The sequence below is a fragment of the Dermacentor andersoni genome, chromosome 2 (assembly GCF_023375885.2).
Source record: "Dermacentor andersoni chromosome 2, qqDerAnde1_hic_scaffold, whole genome shotgun sequence".
NCBI lineage: Eukaryota > Metazoa > Arthropoda > Arachnida > Ixodida > Ixodidae > Dermacentor > Dermacentor andersoni.
Window position 1 is genome coordinate 86,039,169 of NC_092815.1, and position 22,507 is coordinate 86,061,675.

At 46.6% G+C, this 22,507-nt stretch overlaps 1 protein-coding gene across 1 annotated transcript in view; it reads right to left on the reverse strand.

Moving 5' to 3' along the window:
- The window catches only part of LOC126541696 (venom factor-like), a 96,829-nt gene extending 76,417 nt beyond the window's left edge, over nucleotides 1-20,412 (reverse strand). The window contains exons 1-6 of the mRNA XM_050188583.3: nucleotides 20,239-20,412; nucleotides 18,817-18,974; nucleotides 12,032-12,232; nucleotides 8,636-8,706; nucleotides 4,867-4,998; nucleotides 4,709-4,751 (exon numbers count right to left, since the gene is read on the reverse strand). Of these exons, the coding sequence (XP_050044540.1) occupies nucleotides 4,709-4,751; nucleotides 4,867-4,998; nucleotides 8,636-8,706; nucleotides 12,032-12,232; nucleotides 18,817-18,974; nucleotides 20,239-20,309 (676 nt within the window). The 5' untranslated portion in view covers nucleotides 20,310-20,412. The remainder of the gene's footprint in view (nucleotides 1-4,708; nucleotides 4,752-4,866; nucleotides 4,999-8,635; nucleotides 8,707-12,031; nucleotides 12,233-18,816; nucleotides 18,975-20,238) is intronic.
- Nucleotides 20,413-22,507: the final 2,095 nt, after the last annotated feature.

The following is a 22,507-nucleotide window of genomic DNA, read 5'->3' on the forward strand; positions in this document are numbered from 1 at the left end:
AGAAGTACAAGGTCAAGGAACTTCTCCAAATTTGTGAGGAGTTGGGCATTGAGTTGGGCTCAACTAAAAGAAAGAATGCGATCCTTGAGGTCATGAGGACTGGGGACGTAACGGCTGAGGAAGCCGCAGAGGCCTGGGCGGATATAAATGAACGTCGGGAAGAGGAGGAAAAGAAGGAGAGGGAACGTTGCGAGGAGGAAAAGGAGGAAAGGAGAGAACGTCGTGAGCACGAGCTTAAAATGAAAGAGTTGGAGACCCGAAATAGCTCGCCGGCGCCTAGTCTAACTTCTAACGTTCCAAGAATACGCGATCAACTTCCACCCTTTGTCGTCGGAGAGGATATGGCCAAATACCTCGTGAAATTTGAGCACGTGTGCGAACGGAATAGCATTGAGCGATCCCTCTGGGCACAGAATCTGTTAGCCTTGCTTCCTGGGGAGGCATCAGACGTAATAACTTGCTTATCGAAAGAGGCGTTTGAAAGCTACAGTGATGTGAAGGAAGCGCTACTGCGGAAGTACAAATTGTCGCCCGAAGCTTTCCGGCAGAGGTTCCGGTATGCAAAAAAGGGCAAGGAGTCGAATGTTGACTTCGCGTTTCGTCTAAAAGCCGACCTGGTGGAATGGCTGAAGGGCGAAGAGGTTTACGACGACCGCGACAAAATCGTCGAATGCATCGCGTTGGAGCAGTTCTACCGTTGCATTGATGAGGATGTCAGGCTCTGGCTGCAAGATAGGCTAAAGGAGGTTAAGCTAAACAAGGCAGCAGAGTTAGCGGAAGAGTATTACACCCGCCGCAGCTTGCACAGCAAGGCAGTGCGCGTAGAAAAAGCAGATAGGAGAGATGGGTTTTCCGGGAAGCCCGACGAACGGAAGCAAATCACGCGTCGCGAGTTTCGGGAAGACGAGTCCCTTCCCAAAGAAACTGTAAGGGAAGGACAGAATGCATCTCAGAATGATGACGATGGTCCGAAACAGCGAAACGATACGACGCGTTCTTTTGAAAAACGGAAACCGTTAACCTGCTACAATTGCAAAAAGCAAGGGCACATCGCTGCAAGCTGCCCAGAGAGAATTGCTTTTGCAACAATACAGGAAACTCACAAAAACATACGTCTATTGGAGCCCTATGTGCAGGAAATTAAGATAAACGGTAAGAAGTGCCGTGCACTTCGGGACTCTGCAGCAACTATGGACGTTGTTCACCCGTCTTTCGTCTCCTCGAGTGATTTTACGGGAGAGTGTGCTAGGATACGGCAAGTGGCCGAGGAGGAGAGTGTCTGTTTACCGATCGCAACGGTTATCATTGAAGGAGAGTTTGGGAAACTTAACACCGAAGCCGCTGTGTCAGCCGCCCTCCCGGAGCACTTTCCCTACCTCTTCTCAAATAGCTCGGAGCAGCTGCTGAAGGATCAGGGCGAATCGTTCTTTGCCGACGGGGCGTACATGGCCCTCACGCGATCCAAAGCGCGCCCGCTGTCGAGGGAACTTGACTTTGAGTCGGTGAGCGAACAGAGGTGCGGCACACGGACTGATCAAGGTAACTTGAGTGGCGAGCAGGCACGGGAGACGCAGAGCGCGGAGGCTAGCCTGGTCGAGCGTGTCCTGGAAGTGACTGGGAGTGACGCGTCCCGTGCTAGCCGCGATATGGACACGACGCCGCAGTTAGGCGACGCAGGCTCCATACTCGCTCCGGTTTCCGCCAGCTGGCAGGAGCTAGCTGCAGTTGAAAGAGAAACTCTGATTCGCGAGCATCAGGAAGACTGTTCACTAGCCGATCTGAGGAAGAGCGTCAAACGGGGAGTGAAAAAAAAAAGGGTTTCATTTGGTAAGGAATCTGGCTTATTGTACCGCCGCTACACGGATAAGCAGGGTCGCAAATATAAGCAGCTTCGGATTCCGCGAAAATATCGCCGGGAAAAATGAATGACCTCATTTGCTTCCTCAGTAGTATGTTTTCGGTCCAAGTGATTTCAAGGGGACCATTCTATTTGTCATTATTATTGTTGATTATTAATTATTTCTGATATTTTGGTGTGTTGTTAAGTTGAAAACTGGTTGTTTGAGCCTTGTGTACTAGATCGTACACCTGCCTCTTGTCGCAGCGGGAGCAAAAAGGGGGATAGCAATTCAGTTAGGTTGATTTGAATTATAGCCTTGTCTGGTGTTTGACGGGAGACAGAGGGCACTTGTTCGTGTTGGGTGTTGCCTTTTGCCGGTCGGTTTTGCAAGCTGCAGAACGACCAACCGGGACCAGTGGCGAGAAGCAAGGGCTTAGGAACGACCCGAGCGGAGCTGGTCGAGGTGCCTTGGCGACAACGCGGTGAGCAGAGCTCCTGTCCTGGCAAGTCGGACCTGGGCACGTGAAGTTACCTGGCGTCCCGACACTGGACGTGAACTTGGACGAGCCTGACGAACGTGCGCGCCTGGCATCCGAGCCACGTGGAGGCAGCTCGTCTTCCCGGCGCCTTATCTGAGGGCGGGCATGCTGTTGTGCCATTACCACCAGCCCGGATTCCGAATCTGCAAGACGCAAAAGTATCCTTCGAGCGTTCAAATTCTCCCTTGAAAAGTCAAGATGCTGAGCCGTCAGGCAGCGGTGTCCCGCGGGAGAAGCATCGGCGAGCAACTTGTTCGGACGTGTCGCCAAGTGCCAGACAGCCCGGCGCCGTAGACATCCACTAGGTGACCTCCGGCCCTTGCCTGGAGGTCACTGCGCCCGCCACAATTGAACCAGGTGGCCAGCGCGGTCGCTGGTTGGACCTCTCGGACGACCGTCGAGTGCTCGCTTTGTATTGGGCCGTTTGGGTGACAATGGTTTTGGGGGCTTATAAGCGGAGGCGCGCCGCCTGAAAAACCGGATCCGCCGACCCACCGGGAGCCAGTGCCGCTCTCGACTGGAGCGAGATGTGTCACGCGTTTTCGCCGGACGTTGCCGTGCGGGAACAGTCGCGTTTGCTGTGAGCTCTCGGCCCCAGTGCCGATCCCTTCATGTCCTGTATAATGACCTGTATATAGTGTATAAAGTCCCTTTTGTTATTCTCATCGACGCCTGGCTCGGAGTCTTCGCTACCAACGCTCTGTCACGAAACGGGTGACGAGCGCTACGGGACCACAAAGTCGTAATAGTGGTGCAGCGGTGCAAAGTCGTAACACTACTCGCACCTTCCGGAGAGTATGGGTTTATTTGCGTACAATAAACTTTTTTGCGTGGTCGTGTAACGTTTTCAAGCACTTTCGGCACGTTTACGACCTCGCTCAGCCAACTTTTCTTTGCTGAGGATCCTTTTTAGCGGCATTCTTAACCTTCCGTTGCATGCCGCCGCGATTTTCGACCAGCCACCTCAAGCCAAGTAAGGGAAAGCGGACCAATCGCAGACGCCGGCACCACCCTCTTCATCCGGTTATCGATTTTCAGTGCACTGGCTCGGCCCCATCGAATCCCTCTCCCCTTGAGCCTGCTCCTCGCCTGTTGTCAGCCAATTAGATAAGACAAGCCGCTCACTGTAGGAAATGTTATTCGTTTTTAGAGCAAACAAAAGTGACCCCTATAAGCGAAGAATGCGTTTGATTGGTCTGTTCAGGCAACGCTGCTGGTCACCGCCCGATGCTTGCGTCGGCGGTTAAGCAAATTTGACGTCAGGAGATTGGAATAGTTTTACGTTATAGGGCCCTTAGTTTGCCGAAGTTAGATTTTCAAATGTTTCTCCTTTTTGCCTAGTTAATGACAATTCCTACCAACAAAAGTCTTTCTAGCATTGCTTCAATATAAACAATTATAATCCAGTAGCCTGAACCAAGAGGTATATTTTCAGTTCAATTCCTGAAGTTTGGTCTTGGTCGCAATTAGTCATGTATCATTCTGTATACGAGCACCTTCAATACAAGAAACACTCATTCAACTTTGGTTACCTAAAGGGAGGAACTTAGGTTCAGAGTAACTCTGTGCGACTAATTCCGCAGTTTTCGACATCAAAGCAAATTCGGGGTCGATATTCCGCTAACGAATGCCAGCGGAGTGTTCGTCATTTAAGGTTCCGAAGGATATCAATTTTATCAGGAAACACGGGGTCCGATGATAGCGCGTCTGTGTATTTTGATGAGCATGATTAAAGGGACAGCAGCAAACAGCAAGATAATTTCACCGATTTTTTAGCCATTAGTCTTACGCCGTGAGCTACAGAAACTTTAGCTGAGTTCATCATTGCTGCACTGGAGGCAATGGGATGTGAAGTTGCATTTTGAGGAAAACTTGCTGACCTTTCCACGCGATAGTGTAAGTTTGGATTCTAGTCTCAATTTCACTTCGCACCGCTCTCAAACCAAAGCGATACGACCGTTGTTGCATACCAAGTACAAGTAGTCGAATAAATGGGCTAGAACTGTTCGCATGAGCAGATGCTAGCCAGTCGTGGCATTAGACATATTATCAAAGCCAGCAGGGCATCGGGAACTAGCACTTAGGAACGAAAACCCCTTTAAACTCCGGTGCTCAGTTATGTCAAATAAAGGGGTCGTGAAGCGTTTAGTAGGTACGAAAGCACGGCTCTCCCCTCCCCGCACTCAGAAACTAAACCAATGTGCTGGGGCTTCTCTTGGAGCCGCAGAAGGCAGCTAGTGGAAAGACTAACGGTCTGATTCCTGCTTTCTTTAAATTTTGCGCTGCTAAATGTTGTTAGCGTTGAAATGCTGTGTGTGATTTCACTCACCATATTTTTCCACGGCGAATGTAGCAGTCGTGTTTTGCTGAAGCTGCTCGCGAAAAGGAAAGGTGAAAAAAAAAACAGTATGTTACATACGCCGCTACAGTAAGATGACACAAGCCAGGTGACTGCGTCGAAAGCAGTCGCGTTGAGAACAAACCTACCTTGTGTCCGTAACGCATGACCAGCTTCCATTCCCCGAGGACAGTGTGTTTCGGCACTATGAACTGGTGGCTGAGCATAAGTTCTCGGTCAGGAACGAAGTTCTTCTCCTCCAATACCACATTTTGTGGATTCTGAGGAAACATTATCGGACGGGAAGGAAAAGAAGAAACAACACGCTTTGAAAAGATTCCACCTAGTGGAGTTGAAACGAAGTAAACGATTGGCTGGCCCCGGAAAAGCATGACACAAACCTAGGGCACAAAAGAAAAGAAGTTAGGAAGCTTTCATTTATTCCTTTTTCTTTCTCCTCTGGTGCTTCGTGAAGGGTCCTGTATAGCGATAAAATATGTCCAATGTCGTAAGAGTGTAAGAGTGGAGTTGAAGATTAATATGCAGAAGACAAAGATAATCATCAATAGCATGGCAAGAGGAGAAGAGTTCAGAATCGCCAGTCAGCCTCCATAGTAAGTGAAGAAGTACTTCTATCTAGGTCAATTACTCGCTGTGGACCCTGATCATGAGAAGAAATTTACAGAAGAAAGAAGTGGGTTGGAGCGCATAAGGCAGACTTCGTAAGATCCTGACTGGAAGCTTACCATTATTGAAAAGAAAGGTGTTCAACCAGTCCATTCTCCCGTGCTCACATTGTAAGATTCGTCGGACGATCTCGCCGCTGCCACCATTTTTTAGAGTTTTCGGACGATATACGAGCTGTAGGCCGATCTCACCGCTGCCATTCAGATGTAAGATTTGGCAGTCGTAGCTTTAGGAAGGAGCTTGACTCTTCGTCGGGACTTAGGAGAGCAGGATTTATTTACATGTTATTTACAGTTGAACATGAGATACATCGGCAGTCTAGCGTGACTCCCAAATGGTTCCCGCAAGACGAGCATACAGCAAACAGCTTACGAGCACACAGCTCACGAGTACATTTCGAGCACGACAACGAGCACCCTCTAGCAGCCGACAATCGCTGCTTATAAGCACTCCGCTCGACGTCATAGTTCGACGTCATTGGAGGAGGCGTCATTGGAGCCCTTTTGGAGGAGGCGGGCTCTCGACTTGGAGGAGGATGAGGGCTCACACACACACACACACACACACACACACACACACACACGCACACGCACACGCACACGCACACGCACACGCACACACACACGCACACGCACGCACGCGCACACACAAACACACACACACACACACACACACACACACGCACGCACACACACACACACACACACACACACACACATAGGTGCAATGGTCCGGAGCCGACGTCAGAGGGGCTTCGTAGAACTCTGAGCCGAACCGGGTAGTGCATCCGGGTAGTACATTGTCTTGCGTCTTGGTCGGCGCGTGGGAAGGAGCCCTCGTCGGCGTTCCCGCGGCAACTCCCCCACTTAAAGCAGAATAGGGCGGCGTTGTCGTGTTGCGCACAAAGCCTGCTTCGTCGAACTCGGATCCGTCCCGGTGGCGCGCCCGAGTAGCATATTGTCTGGCGTCTCGAAAAGTGCATGGGGAGGTTCCGCCAATTACCTCCCCTCGAGAACTCCCCTGAGCTGACCCCTCGCCACGTGGCTGCCGGTTATCCGCAGTTCTCTGAAGTGCGCCACCGTCCCGGTTGGATCGGAACACGTGCAGCGGGCTGAAATAGCGTCAGGCCGATCCTAACAACATGTGGCGCAGAAACATGGAGACTGACAAAGAAGCTAGAAAACAAGTTAAGTTCCGCGTAAGGAGCGATGGAACGAAGAATATTAGGCGTAACGTTAGAGAAGAGAGCGGTGTGGATCAGAGACCAAACGGGGATAGCCGATATTCTAATTGACATTAAGAGAAAAATAATTGAGCTTGGCAGGTCATGTAATGCGCAGGTTATATAACCGTTGGACCATTAGGCTTACAGAATGGGTGCCAAGAGAATCGAAGCGCACTCGAGGATGGCAGTAAACTAGGTGGGGTGATGAAATTAGGAAATTCGCAGGCTCTAGTTAGAATTGGTTGGTGTAGGAAAGGGTAAATTGGAGATCGCAGGCAGAGGCGTTCGTCCTGAAGTGGACATAAAATAGGCTGATGATAATGATGATTATAACTATGTTGATGATGATGTCCTATGTTCCGCCCTTTTCGTTGCAAATATCGAATGTTTGCTTATATTTACCTTGACGCAATCGGTGGTTTAAATCGTATGAAATGAAGAAAGGAATTACGGCAGAACCCATCTCACAATAACTGTCGACATTAATGCGATCAGAATATAAGCATTGCAGCGACACACCCTATTTCTTAGGTCACATTTATGTAATATCTGTAATTGTGCTTCTCAGACTGTCCTTGCATCGGCTGTACACGGCATATACCGTCTCCGGTATCAGTCGATGTTGCAGTGGCGCTCGCTTGCCAAAGTACGACGGCGTGACGGCGATTGTACGACGACACAGTGTCGACGATGGAAAGACGAAGACACAATGACGCCGGTGTAGTGTCAAAGGCGATAAGACGATGACGGCGTGACAAGACGACGATTATGAAATGTCGAGGATGTTAAAACGAGGACAGGGTGACAATAGGATGACGTCGAGTGTATGACGATGATGGCGGGCTGACGACGGCATGACGGCAACCGGATGACAACGCATGAATGACATCGATGGCATAATCACGACGGAAATACTACAACACTGTGACAAGACTACAACAACGGGTGCTTGAGAGCGACTGTCTCACGATGATGCAATGGTATGGCATCCCGATGATGGTATGAAAACGAATACATTAATACTGTGATAACGATGGCCTGACGACGACAGCATGACGATAGTCTGATAGCACATCTAGAATGATGTCGATGTAAAGACTACGATGGCATCAGGACTACAAGCAAGCACAGTGGCCCAAACTATTAGACAATTTAAGCCACTTGGCCGGCATTGTAGGGGTGACGACGAATGCAGGACGAGAGTCAGACGGCTACGCTGAAATGACGACCATGATCAGACACCCAGTCGCCCTAGCTGAAAGACATCTTGGTCTGCTGTGGGGGCATAAGAGGATAGATAGATAGATAGATAGATAGATAGACAGATAGATAGATAGATAGAAAAATAGAATATAGATAGATAGATAGATAGAAGATAGAAGTCCTCAAAACGCCTGAATTTTCAAAAAATTCCAATCGCATTGTTAAGGTAGGATGAGAGAAGATAGAGGAAGAAGAAGATCAGAGACGCTGCCTGCTGCGTGTTGGTGGTCAGCCATCTTAGTTATTCTGACTCATCCTGTATATATATTGTAAATATAGTTCTTATCTACCCGTAATATCCCCGTAACATATTGGTGGAGGGGCGGAGTATGGATCCCCGTACCTCTCGCAACAGTATTAAAAGAAAGCCTTCGAGTCTCGTTTTTTGCTTATTAGCCTGTCAGCATGAATTGTTGCTTCATTGGAATAAACCCAATCGTGGTTTTCATTTTGTGCCCAATTGTGGCTTTCACTTGCTGGATGCATTTGAGCGCGTACTCGTTCAAATGAACTTGGGAAAAATCACAATCACAGGAAACGAAAGCACGAATAGCGGTTTGTGAGTAGACTGGCGTCAAACATATATTTCACACCAAAGATATTTTCGCATCTTCACTTCACCGCCACAACACTTCGTCACTTTCTACCTTGGGTCAGACGCAGCCCGCTTAGAAAATCATTGCTTTCTCTTTATACTTCTAAACGTGTACAGAAAACAATATGCAGTGCAGACCAATACGTACCCTGACTTCAAGCTTGAACGGCGTTGACGCTGGGAGCAGTGATCCATTTAGGGCGATGAACCTGATGTGGACTAGACCAGTCAAACATACCGGAGCAATTATTAGTTAATGAAAGAGAAACTGCGCTTTTACGCAAAATAAGCAGCGATTCAAACTGAACACTTGGCGTGAAGTAAGTCTAAAGACAAAGCGAGGGTCACATTAGTATTCACTTCTAATGCAGCACAAATAGCTCGATAGACGTGGCAAGATAGACGCGCCTGGTCTTTCCCTACCCTGCTAACGACAAAGCACTGTTATACATCGAGGCCATCTAATTTGCGCATTTTGCACGCATATCGTGGGCTTGCCCTACCTCCACATCCCTTGAGAAGCTCCCCTCCATCACACTACATAACGCTGGCCGACATCCGGGCAAGCAATGCGAGTCTTTTTTTTTTTTTATTGAGAAGGCCTTTTTGCACGTTATTCGGGACAACGTCAACTGAACGTGTCTCATGCGACTGGGTCGCAAAGGACGATGCCCTAAGAGTAGAAGCAGGGATGTCGTGGACTAAAGGCGTCTTACTCTGAAATTAAAGTATGCTCTGTACTTCTTTCTCTACTGAGGTATTTTTGCGACGGATAACTGCTTCCAACATCGATAGCCGACTGACACGCATTAAGTGGTTGCATATAAAGTGCTTGCAGTGACTATTAGCCAAGGTCGCGCACATAATACCGGCAATGCACAAAGGACAGATGAGATCACTGTGTATGGTAATGTTGTCATTGTAAAGCTGTACAGCCATGGATTTGTGGTGACATATTGCACACATAGATAACTAGAAAGAAAATGTTGGACAGGCTTAAGGGTTAGCGTGACAGATAAGTATACGTTATCCGCTGTAAACTGCCCCAAAGCTGCTCGTTTCACACTGCTACAGAAACCTTGAAATATTTCCATTTTGCATGGTGTATGGATTCGCATGCTCAAGTGCAATCCGGTAAAGTTTTATGTTTATTTATACGAGGAACGGTCCTTACTTAGCACGGTTGAAGTCGTAAAATTTACTGATCACAAGTATACCTTAGAAGCCTGTATTTCAGTGGTCATCAAGCATCCGTGACGCGAGTCGAAGGCGACGAGGAGGAACACGTGTGTGCCCGAGGCGTGTACAGCTAACGCCCCTCCTACCCCTCCGTGACTTTTTCGTGGATAACTTTCACTTATTATTTGTCCTTGTTAAAAAGTTAACTTTCCTAGTTTCCATTCAGTTGGCCCACAGTGCAGCGCGTGCGTTGTTGAACTCAGCATTTGGCACTTCGTTTCAATGCCCACAGGTGGCATGCAGAATGCATGCTTAGATTTTTAAAGTCTCGAATATAAGCCAATACTTTCATGCGCGCAGACAGCATACCTTCCTGAGATAACAGAAGCTGAGCTATGGAATATAATAGGTAGAATGAAGATGTTCAAACCACCAGGTTTTGATAAGATCCGCGTACGAGATCTGTACTTCAACTTTAACAAACTAAAAGGTGCGATGCTCAAAATACTAAGCGGAATCTTAGAAACCGGAATGATTCCCAAAGAATTGAAAATTTCGATAGTGAGACCTGTGTACAAAAGTGGAAAGAAAAATGACTGCAGAAACTACAGACCGATTTCTGTCATACCTGGCCTGGTTCATATCTTGGAAAAACACGGGGCATACGTCATGCAGTCTTTCTGCCATAAATGTTCATTAAACAACTCGGCACAATATTGGTTCACAAAGGACCGGAGCACAACTACGCTTTTAGAAGAATTCTCGGATTACGTTAACGCCGCAATTGAAAAGAATCACCTTATGCTAGCATTGTTTTTAGACCTATCAAATGCATTTGATACTATTGATCACGCCATATTGTTGCAAAAGCTGGACAACGTAGGTTTCAGGGGCCGATTTCATAAATTCCTTGAGGGATATTTTACAGACAGATCATAGTGTGTTAGAATTTAAAACAAATACAGTGAACTTAAAGCAATAAAATTCGGTGTTCCGCAAGGAAGTACTCTGGCCCTATTACTGTTTAATATCTATGTCTGTGAAATGGGTTTTTTGAATTTAAGATCAAGAATCTTCCAATATGTAGACGATACAGCATTAGCACTAGAATTCACTGATTTAGATCCTGGGTGCAATATGTTTCAACAGGATGTGTCCAGGGTAATAGACTGGCTGACGCAAAATTCAATATGCTTAAATCGGCAAAAAAACAAAACTTATCTCTTTTAGAAACCCACACAAACGAATGGCCCTGAGTCTCTCTTTTTACATAACTCACATTGCGATTCGTACGCATGTAATGCAATACCATTTTAACATGCGATCAGGTATGTCGGAATAATATTTGATGAGCATATAACATGGAATGATCATGTGCTGTATATATGTAACAGGCTTAGAGCTGTGTCTGCGATGATGTACAACCTATGAGGTAAAGCTTCAATGTACTTGAGGCGCACCATATACATGGCACTGGCTGAATCTATTATAACCTACGGTATTACATTGTATGGAATTTGTTCTGATCGCAAAATGGGAGCTATAAACCGCATAATTAAAAAAAATAGTAAACAGTGTAGCCTACGGAACTATGGTGCAACAGGATGATAAGGAGGAACAATACAATAGGCTTGGCATACTGGAAATGCGTGAAGTATTTTATTACACTGTGCTCACACGTCATTACCATATGCAAAGGATTTCAAAGTACCTGCCAAGAAAACCGTTGCCCTCAGAAAGACAGAAATATGCATTAAGCCACGATGCTTTTCACATTACGGGAAGAAAATAGGGCTATAATTCGTGCCACAAATATTTAATGAACTTGTAGAAGCGTTTGGAAATTTCAAAACTAAAGGAAAAATGACGAAATCAATAAGGAAATGGTGCTCATCTTTGACGATAGATCACTGATGGCCTCTTGCATGTAGAAAGTTGCTTTCCTGGGTTTGCTCCAAAGATGTTCCGCGAGTTGTGATATGGCTCATTGTCAAACTATTATGATGTGCTTTATTTATTTATTTACTTAGTTTAATTTTTGCTCGAGTTGTACTCATAAATACTCATTATGTCTCTATAATTTGTATAATATGCATAGTATGTGCTTGTATGCCTTACTTCATTGCTTTGTGGTACACATTCGATGACTCGCCATGCTGCCTGAAGAACCAACAAGCACGCTGTGCTTAGGTTGGACAGGGAATGAAAACCTATGTGCCAAATGAAGATGAATAAATTTTGATTTGATTTGATCATCGAGTGCCCTTCGTGGTAGCGCAGCTTCGGTTTCGAGATAACCCAACGATGAAGTACTGGAAACACTGATTCCTCCACAATATAATTCTAACATCTCCGTGACACTCACCGTTGGAGCCTGGATGGTAGATTGGCTTGTCCGTCTGCAGGAAAAGGAGATCGGCCGAAGATCCACTCACGGCGAGGAGCACCTGGCGCGTCCAGAGTGTCCCGCACTGCACCGTCAGGGTCACCTGCACCTCTTCCTTAGACAGCTGCAACTCGGACAGATCGTCGGGCTTTACGGACACCTCCGCAGTGGTCGGTTTGCCTGCGAGCACAACCTTTAATGCTCTTAAGGGCACCCGGTAGCTGAAAGACTGTATTATCTACCAGTACAGATAATTTTTTCATGTCGTCGTAAGTTGCATTATCGTGATAACACATGTACCGTGAGCACTGTTGTTAATACCACCGGCATGAGCGCTACCCCAGTTCATGTCCCTATTATCAGCGGCTACAGTGATACGTGTTTCGTTGAGCAGGCTTATGCGAACATAGGGGCGGGATAACGTAAAACGATTCCAACTCATTTTATTCCAAATCCGCGATTAGCCCTCCGTGATAAGTCTAAACAGCTAGAGCCCAGCCCACATTGGCGGGCGCCGCATTCATGAGGGTGGAGCCCGAGCCATTTTGACCTATCACAGATGGATAATGGCAGATGGGAAATAAAAAACTGATTCGAATTGTTTTTACGTTATCCCGGCTCAGGTCTCTTGAAGTTCGTCCAACCGCAGCACATGTTCACATATGAGCGTTTTTTTTTCAAGCGAAGCTTGTATTGGCTGACAAGTATCGTTGTCGTGGTCGCGGAAAAAAAGCCCACTTGCTTCCACAGCAGAGCAGCTGCGGGAAAGAGCGGTTTGGTTGGTCGACAGCTACGCCGGCTCTGGAGCGTGAGTCATAAGCAAGGATTACAGCTGCATAGGCGCGCGCTCACGCCATGCGCGCGATACCAATCAGAGCTGTTTCGCTTCCGCCGGGGAGAGAAAAAGCAGGAAAGGGTGTCGCGCGCGCTGCACCGACTTCGTTTCCGTTCAGTTCAGTCTCGGAAAAAGTATGGGACGGCCACCTGTTGGTGCATTCTCCCGAGGAAAGGGCTACCTTCGGCAAGTAGCGGCGCAAGCTCGCTCGTGAAAGGGCTCGCCGTCTGCGCGCTGATCCAGTCGTTAGAGTCGCCCGTGCCCAGGCAATCCGACAGCAACGAGAAGAAGATCCCGAGCTAAGGAAGTGGGAGGCCGAAGCAATCCGGCACCGTTACCTGAGGGTTTAACCGTGGCCAAGGTCAGGTGCACGCCGGACAAGCTTCACTTAACCCCATTTTCCGGTAGGGGAAGAGTTGGTCTTTCTTTCTTTTTTGAAGGATACCTGCGAGGTGACCCATGTACAGACTTGCGCGCTAACCTAAACTTCTATTCGGACATCATTGCCCGGTAAGGACATATTTGCCCGGTAAGGACATATCGCTTACAATGTGCTTTGAGTGGTTCAGATCAAGCATGGTCGAGTGGGTTTTAAGAAATTCTGCAGGCAAACAGTCGGCAAGTTTTTCAATAGTGGCTGCCTGTAATTGGATACTATCATTGTTCCTCAAATGGGGTAAGTCGTCTTGCCATACGAAACACTTCATAAGTGGAAGAAACGCTTATTGGATTATGTTCTGCGAATGGCTTCTGCTCGAGCAATCCGCCGCGTTGGCTAAGTGGAGATTACGTTTTGGTGCTCAGTACCAGTTGGCTCCGGACAGGCCGCCATTGGAATCTGAACCTGGCAACGTTTAACGTTGGAACGTTATCTAGTGAGGCGAGTCTAGCAGTGTTATTGGAGGAATTAGAGGGTAGTAAATGGGATATAATAGGGCTCAGTGAGGTTAGGAGGACAAAAGAAGCATATACAGTGCTAAAAAGCGTGCACGTACTGTGCTACCGGGGCTTAGCGGAGAGACGAGAACTAGGAGTCGGATTCCTGATTAATAAGGAAATAGCTGGTAACATACAGGAATTCTATAGCATTAACGAGAGGGCGGCAGGTCTTGTTGTGAAACTTAATAAGAGGTACAAATTGAAGGTGGTACAAGTCTATGCCCCTACATGCAGTCATGATGACCAGGAAGTCGAAAGCTTTTATGAAGACGTGGAATCGGCGATGGGTAAAGTCAAAACAAAATACACTATACTGATGGGCGACTTCAATGCCAGGGTAGGCAAGAAGCAGGCTGGAGACAAGTCAGTGGGGGAATATGGCATAGGCTCTAGGAATAGCAGAGGAGAGTTATTAGTAGAGTTTGCAGAACAGAATAGTATGCGGATAATGAATACCTTTTTCCGCAAGCGGGTTAGCCGAAAGTGGACGTGGAGGAGCCCAAATGGTGAGACTAGAAATGAAATCGACTTCATACTCTGCGCGAACCCTGGCATCATACAAGATGTAGACGTGCTCGGCAAGGTACGCTGCAGTGACCATAGGATGGTAAGAACTCGAATTAGCCTAGACTTGAGGAGGGAACGGAAGAAACTGGTACACAAGAAGCCAATCAATGAGTTAGCGGTAAGAGGGAAACTAGAGGAATTCCGGATCAAGCTACAGAACAGGTATTCGGCTTTAACTCAGGAAGAGGACCTTAGTGTTGAAGCAATGAACGACAATCTCATGGGCATCATTAAGGAGTGCGCAATAGAAGTCGGTGGTAACGCCGTTAGACAGGAAACCAGTAAGCTATCGCAGGAGGCGAAAGGTCTGATCAAGAAACGCCAATGTATGAGAGCCTCTAACCCTACAGCTAGAATAGAACTGGCAGAACTTTCTAAGTTAATCAACAAGCGTAAGACAGCGGACATCAGGAGCTATAATATGGATAGAATTGAACAGGCTCTCAGGAACGGAGGAAGCCTAAAAACAGTGAAGAAGAAACTAGGAATAGGCAAGAATCAGAAGTGTGCATTAAGAGACAAAGCAGGCAATATCGTTACTGATATGGATGAGATAGTTCAAGTGGCTGAGGAGTTCTATAGAGATTTATACAGTACCAGTGGCACCCACGACGATAGTGGAAGAGAGAATAGCCTAGAGGAATTCGAAATCCCACAGGTAACGCCGGAAGAAGTAAAGAAAGCCTTAGGAGCTATGCAAAGGGGAAAGGCAGCTGGGGAGGATCAGGTAACAGCAGATTTGTTGAATGATGGTGGTCAGATTGTTCTAGAGAAACTGGCCACCCTGCATACGCAATGCCTCATAACCTCGAGCGTACCGGAATCTTGGAAGAACGCTAACATAATCCTAATCCGTAAAAAAGGGGACGCCAAAGACTTGAAAAATTATAGACCGATCAGCTTACTGTCCGTTGCCTAAAAAGCATTTACTAAGGTAATCGCAAATAGAATCAGGAACACCTTAAACTTCTGTCAACCAAAGGACCAGGCAGGATTCCGTAAAGGCTACTCAACAATAGACCATATTCACACTACCAATCAAGTGATAGAGAAATGTGCAGAATATAACCAACCCTTATATATAGCTTTCATTGATTACGAGAAAGCGTTTGATTCAGTCGAAACCTCAGCAGTCATGGAGGCATTACGGAATCAGGGTGTAGATGAGCCATATGTAAAAATACTGGAAGATATCTATAGCGGCTTCACAGCCACCGTAGTCCTCCACAAAGAAAGCAACAAAATCCCAATAAAGAAAGGCGTCAGACAGGGAGATACGATCTCTCCAATGCTATTCATAGCATGTTTACAGGAGGTATTCAGAGACCTGGAGTGGGAAGAATTGGGGATAAAAGTTGATGAAAATACCTTAGCAACTTGCGATTCGCTGATGATATTGCCTTGCTTAGTAACTCAGAAGACCAATTGCAATGCATGCTCACTGACCTGGAGAGGCAAAGGCGAAGGGTGGATGGATGGATGGATGAAAAACTTTATTAGGGTCCTTTAGGGCGCGCACTAGCGCGCAGCGGGCCGCTCCCACGTCGGGACAGAGAGGCCGAGTCTCTCCGCCGCGTCGCGGGCCCGTTGGACAGCCCATAACTGTTCTTCGAGGTTGGGGCTGTGTAGGACCGCATCCCAACGTGAAGAAGTGTTGTTTTCATCGCTGTGTAACGCGGGACATCGCCAGAGCATGTGAGGTTGGGTCTGAAAATTAATCTGCAGAAAACTAAAGCAATGTTTAACAGTCTCGGAAGAGAACAGCAGTTTACGATAGGTAGCGAGGCACTGGAAGTGGTAAGGGAATACATCTACTTAGGGCAGGTAGTGACCACGGATCCGGATCATGAGACTGAAATAACCAGAAGGATAAGAATGGGCTGGGGTGCGTTTGACAGGCATTCTCAAATCATGAACAGCAGGTTGCCACTATCCCTCAAAAGGAAAGTGTATAACAGCTGTGTGTTACCAGTACTCACATGTGGGGCAGAAACCTGGAGGCTTACGAAAAGGGTTCTGCTGAAATTGAGGATGACGCAACGAGCTATGGAAAGAATGATGGGTATAACGTTAAGGGATAAGAAAAGAGCAGATTGGGTGAGGCAACAAACGCGGGTAAATGACATCTTAGTTGGAATCAAGAAAAAGAAATGGGCATGGGCCGGACATGTAATGAGGAGGGAAGATAACCGATGGTCATTAAGGGTTACGGACTGGATTCCAAGGGAAGGGAAGCGTAGCAGAGGGCGGCAGAAAGTTAGCTGGGCGGATGACATTATGACGTTTGCAGGGACAACATGGCCACAATTAGTACATGACCGAAGTAGTTGGAGAAGTATGGGAGAGGCCTTTGCCCTGCAGTGGGCGTAACTAGGCTGATGATGATGATGACCAGTTGGCGGGTCTGACTCGCAGGTACAGAAGCTGCGCGTCCTGGATGGCCGACGAAACGCAAGATCGCTTGTGTACGGTTTAGGCAGTATTCTAAATATACCCAGGTGCTCAAAATTAATCCGGAGAACTGCGCTACAGCGTTTCTGAATGCTGTCGTGTTCTAGGCAGTGAAACCGTAATTAACGAATAAACATTCTCGGTTTACCGATAATCATATATTACGAATCCTGAGAAGACATTGTCAAAATCCACGAGGCTAGTGCAAAAGTACTGACGTGGTGTCAGAACTGTTCTCTTAGTTTTCGTGGCCCCATCCTGTTACATCACATTTGCGATCTCAGTGAAGCTAACGTATCTGCAATCCCAGAATTGTAGTTTGGTTGTAGCTATAGAAACTTAATGTTTATATTAAATGTCCCCTGGATCTCTAACGCAGCCTGAATTTAAGTTTCACATTTCTTTATTAGTAATCGACATTTTAATTAAGAAAAAGCTGTAGCTCTTCTATTGTGTTCCTTTGCGGGTATACCAATTGGTTTTATAGGGTAACTACCGAGTATCGACGTCGATCAACTGTCCATATACAGGGCGTTCTTTAGGCTATATAGGATTTAAGAAAAAGATACAGCAGAAAGCATCCTCAATGATTACTTTGCGAAGCATTGTCGCCATGCACGTGGTTTAAAGTCCTAACGAAGTGAGATCCTCCCGGTGAGACGTTCACTCGAGGAACTCATGCGCTGTCACCGACGCCCTGATGACACGAGCGGAAGCACAGGTGGTTGCAGACGCCACTTGCCGTACCAACTTTGTCTCCGCGAGAGTGCCTTTGAAAGTATGCGTCTGCGTCTTGCAAGTGGCGGTCCTCCAATCGGCGCAGCTTGGTCTTGGCGGCCCATTCAGTGGCTGTTCGCTTGGCGTGCCGCTGTTCTTCGGCCACGCGTCGCTGCTCTTGCTCGCGCTCCACGGCCGCGCGTAATCTCGTAGGCCCGTGACTTCGCCTCCTGCCTCGCCACTTCGGTAGGCATCGCACACCGCTGTAGTCTCTGCGGTGTCTTTGCGCCCTTCCGCTTCCTCTTGATACTTTTGAGGTCCCATCGTTGCACCTGCAAGTAGGGGCCTACGCGCGACCTTGCTCAGCTAGCGCAACCGAGCCACATCTACTCGTGGTGAGCACACCCGTAACCGCGAGTGGAGCAAAGGGAGGAGGCGCCCAGCCAGTAGCGGTGTGCGTGCGGGCACGAGGAGCAAGGAAGGACCGTGCCAAAAGGCGGCCAGTGAGCCGGGGTGCACGCGCAGCGGCGACATGCTCTGCGACCTTAAGCGGCCTTGCGTTAGACCTTGGCTCCGACTAAGCAACAACAACGACAAAAAAAAATTACTTCGCATTTAAAATCGCCTGTCGCAGATAACACAATTCTCGTCCTTGAGCTGGATTACTCGAAGATGCAAGCATTATTTGCACGATGAAGATGTGCATCATCGACTGATTAGCATCGTTTTACTAACTGTGTCTTTCACTTATTACCTTAGGGTGTATATTTAATTTTACGAATTGTAGCTGGTGAGTTCGCGCTTGGAAAGAGTTATGAGGATGACACCAGTTCCTAGATATTCCTTCGTAAAGTGTGCGATGAAATACACTGGTGCTTTAGTGAATTTTTGTGCTTCAATCCACAAAACTGTATTTTGCTAAAAAAAGTAAGTGGAACAAGTGCGCACTTCTACAGCAAGTTTGGTGCGTATATCTCGAAACCGATGACATCCTCAGAATTGCATCGCAGTGGATCCGTCTAGCAAGCTCACCAGCTACAGACGCATCCGACGAATGTGTACCATTAAGTAATTAGTGAAAAGCATAATTAGCTGGAATCCAGTAGCAGGATCAGTACTGTGGAATCTATCGCAGCCAATTTTTCTTATTCCGTAGTGTACGCAGAAAAGCAGCTGGTATGCCAGAATTCCAGCCTCGAAATGGGTTGCCATTAACCACGTGTCTACCGCAATCGGCTTAGGTTAACCTACGAACCTGGAGCCACGTCGAACGTCGTCTCGAAGAAAGCGGCGCGTCCCACCGGGTGACTCTGAAGCGACACGCGCACCCGCTGCCGTTGGCCGCTCACGATGGCCACCACGGTTTCGCTGGCTCCGAGTCGCAGCGCATTTGGTGTCACGACGACACACTCGCTGCGAACCACAAGCCAAAACAACGTCAATGATGAGGGGTCAGCCAGGTGGTTGTTTTCCTAACTAACGTGATTATTTAGTTTGCAATGCAGTCCTACGAGCATCCCGATTTAAGAAGGATACGGGGCTCCCTCAGGTCCTTTATTAAAGATATCAAGAGTGCGTGAAGGTGCGCTCGGAATTTCTTTCGCGTAGTTATAAGCTCGTCTTTTATGACGCTTACTCGTACAAAAGCGAAGCTCTTTTGACGTGCCACTCGTTACAGGGAAGACGGATGACAATAAATGAAGGTACTGGAGTATAGATAGACTAGTTCTCTGTAGCAACAGAGTCTCTATTAAGCTGTAAAATAAATGAAATACTAAATTTAATATTCTGAGTTTTTACTCAGGAGCATCTTTCATAACGGACAAGTTGAGGTCAGCTGATGCTCAAGGAATATCCATTGTATTGAAGTCCCCAAGAAAGAAGCTTTCGTAGGAACAAATCTTCGAAAAATAGAAAATGAATAGTGTTCTGCAGCAGAATTAATGAAACAATATATAATATATTGGGCATAGTGTAAGTTTACCTTGTACCTGGGTGTTTAGACAGCAGCTCTCACCCAGAATAATTTCGGCGGCAGCTGTGCTTGCTGGCACCTATGCCAGTTAAAGCCTAAGCAAAAGCGTGTGATTGAAAACTTTCTTTAACCCCCCTGCCTTTCTATGCATCATTCTTTTTCTTGAAAACATTCCCTAAACAGTGTTCTCGGGACATTTTAGGTCTGAAGAAGAAATTTATAAAGGGTTTACATCAAGAGCGTAGTTACCATCAAAAACTGCCCCTGGGCTGTCTGTAGCGTGGCACCTTGACGTGCTATATGGTTTCGTTTCCTTCCTAAACGTGCGACATCTTTCCCACATAACATCTTGAACTTCAGACATTAGCTATATATTTGCTAGTAGCGACAGAATGCAGACTGTCACACAGAACATGAAACTGGACATGGTAGTTTTTTTCTTTTACATTTGATTACAGGGGCATGGAGGTGATTTCGAATTAGTTCTGTTAGTGAAAAGAAACGACGACGCTTTTACGGCCTTAGGCGGAGCGTCGCACATCAGGTGATGAGTAATATTGTCCTGCTGCAACTTACCGCAGGTTGTTGAATAATAATAATAATAAAGGGTAGACTTTGGCTATTCTGGTCCCGTAACTTTTTTGCAAAGCGGTAAAGCCTACTACAATCTATCCGACTATAGCATCCAAAGGTGTCACTCACTCTTTAGCATGTGCCCATTGTACCGACGTGACGACTGCGGTAAGGAGCCACAGTACTTGGAACACGTTCATCGTGACGACCAAGTCAATACTGACTTGCAGGGGTCCTGTGGACCCAGCGAGGACAGCTTTGTAGACCAGGAACTTGAGTGCGTCTTCTCGTCTCCGCCGAGCGTGCTTGCCTCACGAAGGAGCAATAGGGATGCAGACTCTAGGGGCGCGGTATCGCCACGAGATAGTAGTCGGCGCGCTGAGTTTAGGTTACACTGATTTCAAGCGCTGGCTGCGAAATACCGCTTGCGTAGGCCGGCTTCGGGTACGAGCCACCCAACAAGCTAGCTTTGCTAGTCGCGCTAGTTTGCGCGTGAAACCGTTCAAGGCAATGCTCCAATTCAACCGACGCAAGGGCACTTAGAAAAAAATATATATATACCCAGATCCAACGGATGTGGTTGGATTCTATGAGAAGCGAAGCTTAAACAAAGCAGTAAATAAATGCTTTATAGCTAACGGCGATGCGTAGATTTTGGTCAGGACGGGCCGGTGTATGTTCAAAAAGGTACGACACCTATCAAGCAACATTTGGGGGTTCTGTGCCTCTTGTGTTCCATTGAAACATACCCAGTCTGGAGGACTGGGCAGGAACGATTGCTCCTCCAAAGGCACATACCGAATGGCCAAATAAAAGAAAGGAAAGTAAGTAAAACGACTTGACAAATATCAATAACCATTCTATTTAGAGATTGGCGTGGTCAACAGGTATCTGTGAGCCAACATTTAAATTCATAGTTCTCCTAAGACAGCGCGCTCAATTCTGCGTGCATTCGTAAAAACACTTTTAAGGCTTCAAAGCATTTTCACACGTAATTTAATGCAAAGGCTGTAGTTAATCCACAAGGTTCTCGTTTTAATTGTCTCCGCTTTACTCATAACCAGCCTCTTACTTTATTAAAAGTGATGCCGCATTTTGGAAAGAAGGGAAACTTACGACGTGCCTCTTATGACTGCGCATGAATATACGAAAAAAAAAGCAAGTAAGTGTTCAGTAATTACTCGCAATGCCCGTGATTAGATCTTAAACGTCAAACTTTCTCCAAACTTCATACGGAACATGGCCCCAATTTTTATCGCATATGAACTATAGTTCTTTAGGGACATTAGAAAGCATGGCCGTTAGCGGCTGTATAATGCTTTCGAGCCCTTCATAAATAGTTTTCTTTTTACTAAGGCCATAATTTATCCACACACGTAGAACTTCGCATACGCATCAGCTTTGACATTTCTATCGTTTACACCAATGTTAATCTTGGCGGCAGTTATATTTCTTCCAGAACAGTGGACTAAGCATTTCCCATATCGTAAAACATGCTTGAAACATTCCGGTGCCCATGCATACCTAATTTACTGCAAATGTCCTAGTTAACAGACACCCTTTCAACTTTGTCTGCGCATTACTCATAGCATTATCCTTATTTGCATCATTTTACAAACCAGGTGCACGTTTTAGTTCACCGAGGGCACTGAATCAACCTACGACGTGCCTCTTATTAGGCACGTAAATATGAAAACAAAAGACGGCTATGCGTTATCTATAGTTCTCGTTTCTACTTCTACAGTTCTATAGTTCTTCTAGGACCATGAAAAACATTGTGGATAGTGACCGTATAACGCTTTCAAGTATTTGATTGAATAATTTTTCGCAAAGCCTGTAATAAACTGAACCTTTTGAAACATTGCCTTCAAGTTACCTTTAAGATGCCTCTTATTATCTTTGAGTATAAGCTTTACGCCCCGTTGAAGTCTTTCAGGATACCCAGGATACAGCTTGTAAATCTGCGAAACGCCCGAATGAGTTATTTTCTACAAAGGCTGCAATTGACGTGCGCAGTTACAACATTTTCGATGTATTAAGAACATCATCTTTCCTACGTCGGCAAAATATAAACAACATTCCTCGTTTAGTTCAACAAGGAGAAGTGGGGAAGTAACTCTGTGGAGTGCATGGCGCATGCTGGGTAGAAAATGTGTATTCAGTAATGATTTTCAATGCATACAATTACCATCTGCATTTTAAAGTTTCACTACACGTCAGCGGCAGTGCTGGTGTCATCCATTCTCCACAAATATAATGCAGCTTCCCTTTTGGTTCTCTTAGGGAAATAGGGAAATTTTGTTTCATTTGTAACGCCTGCAAACAGGGACAGAGCGAGGGTTTAGTAACTTTCGTTTAGCCCGTAATTACATCATATATATATATATAAAATTTACAA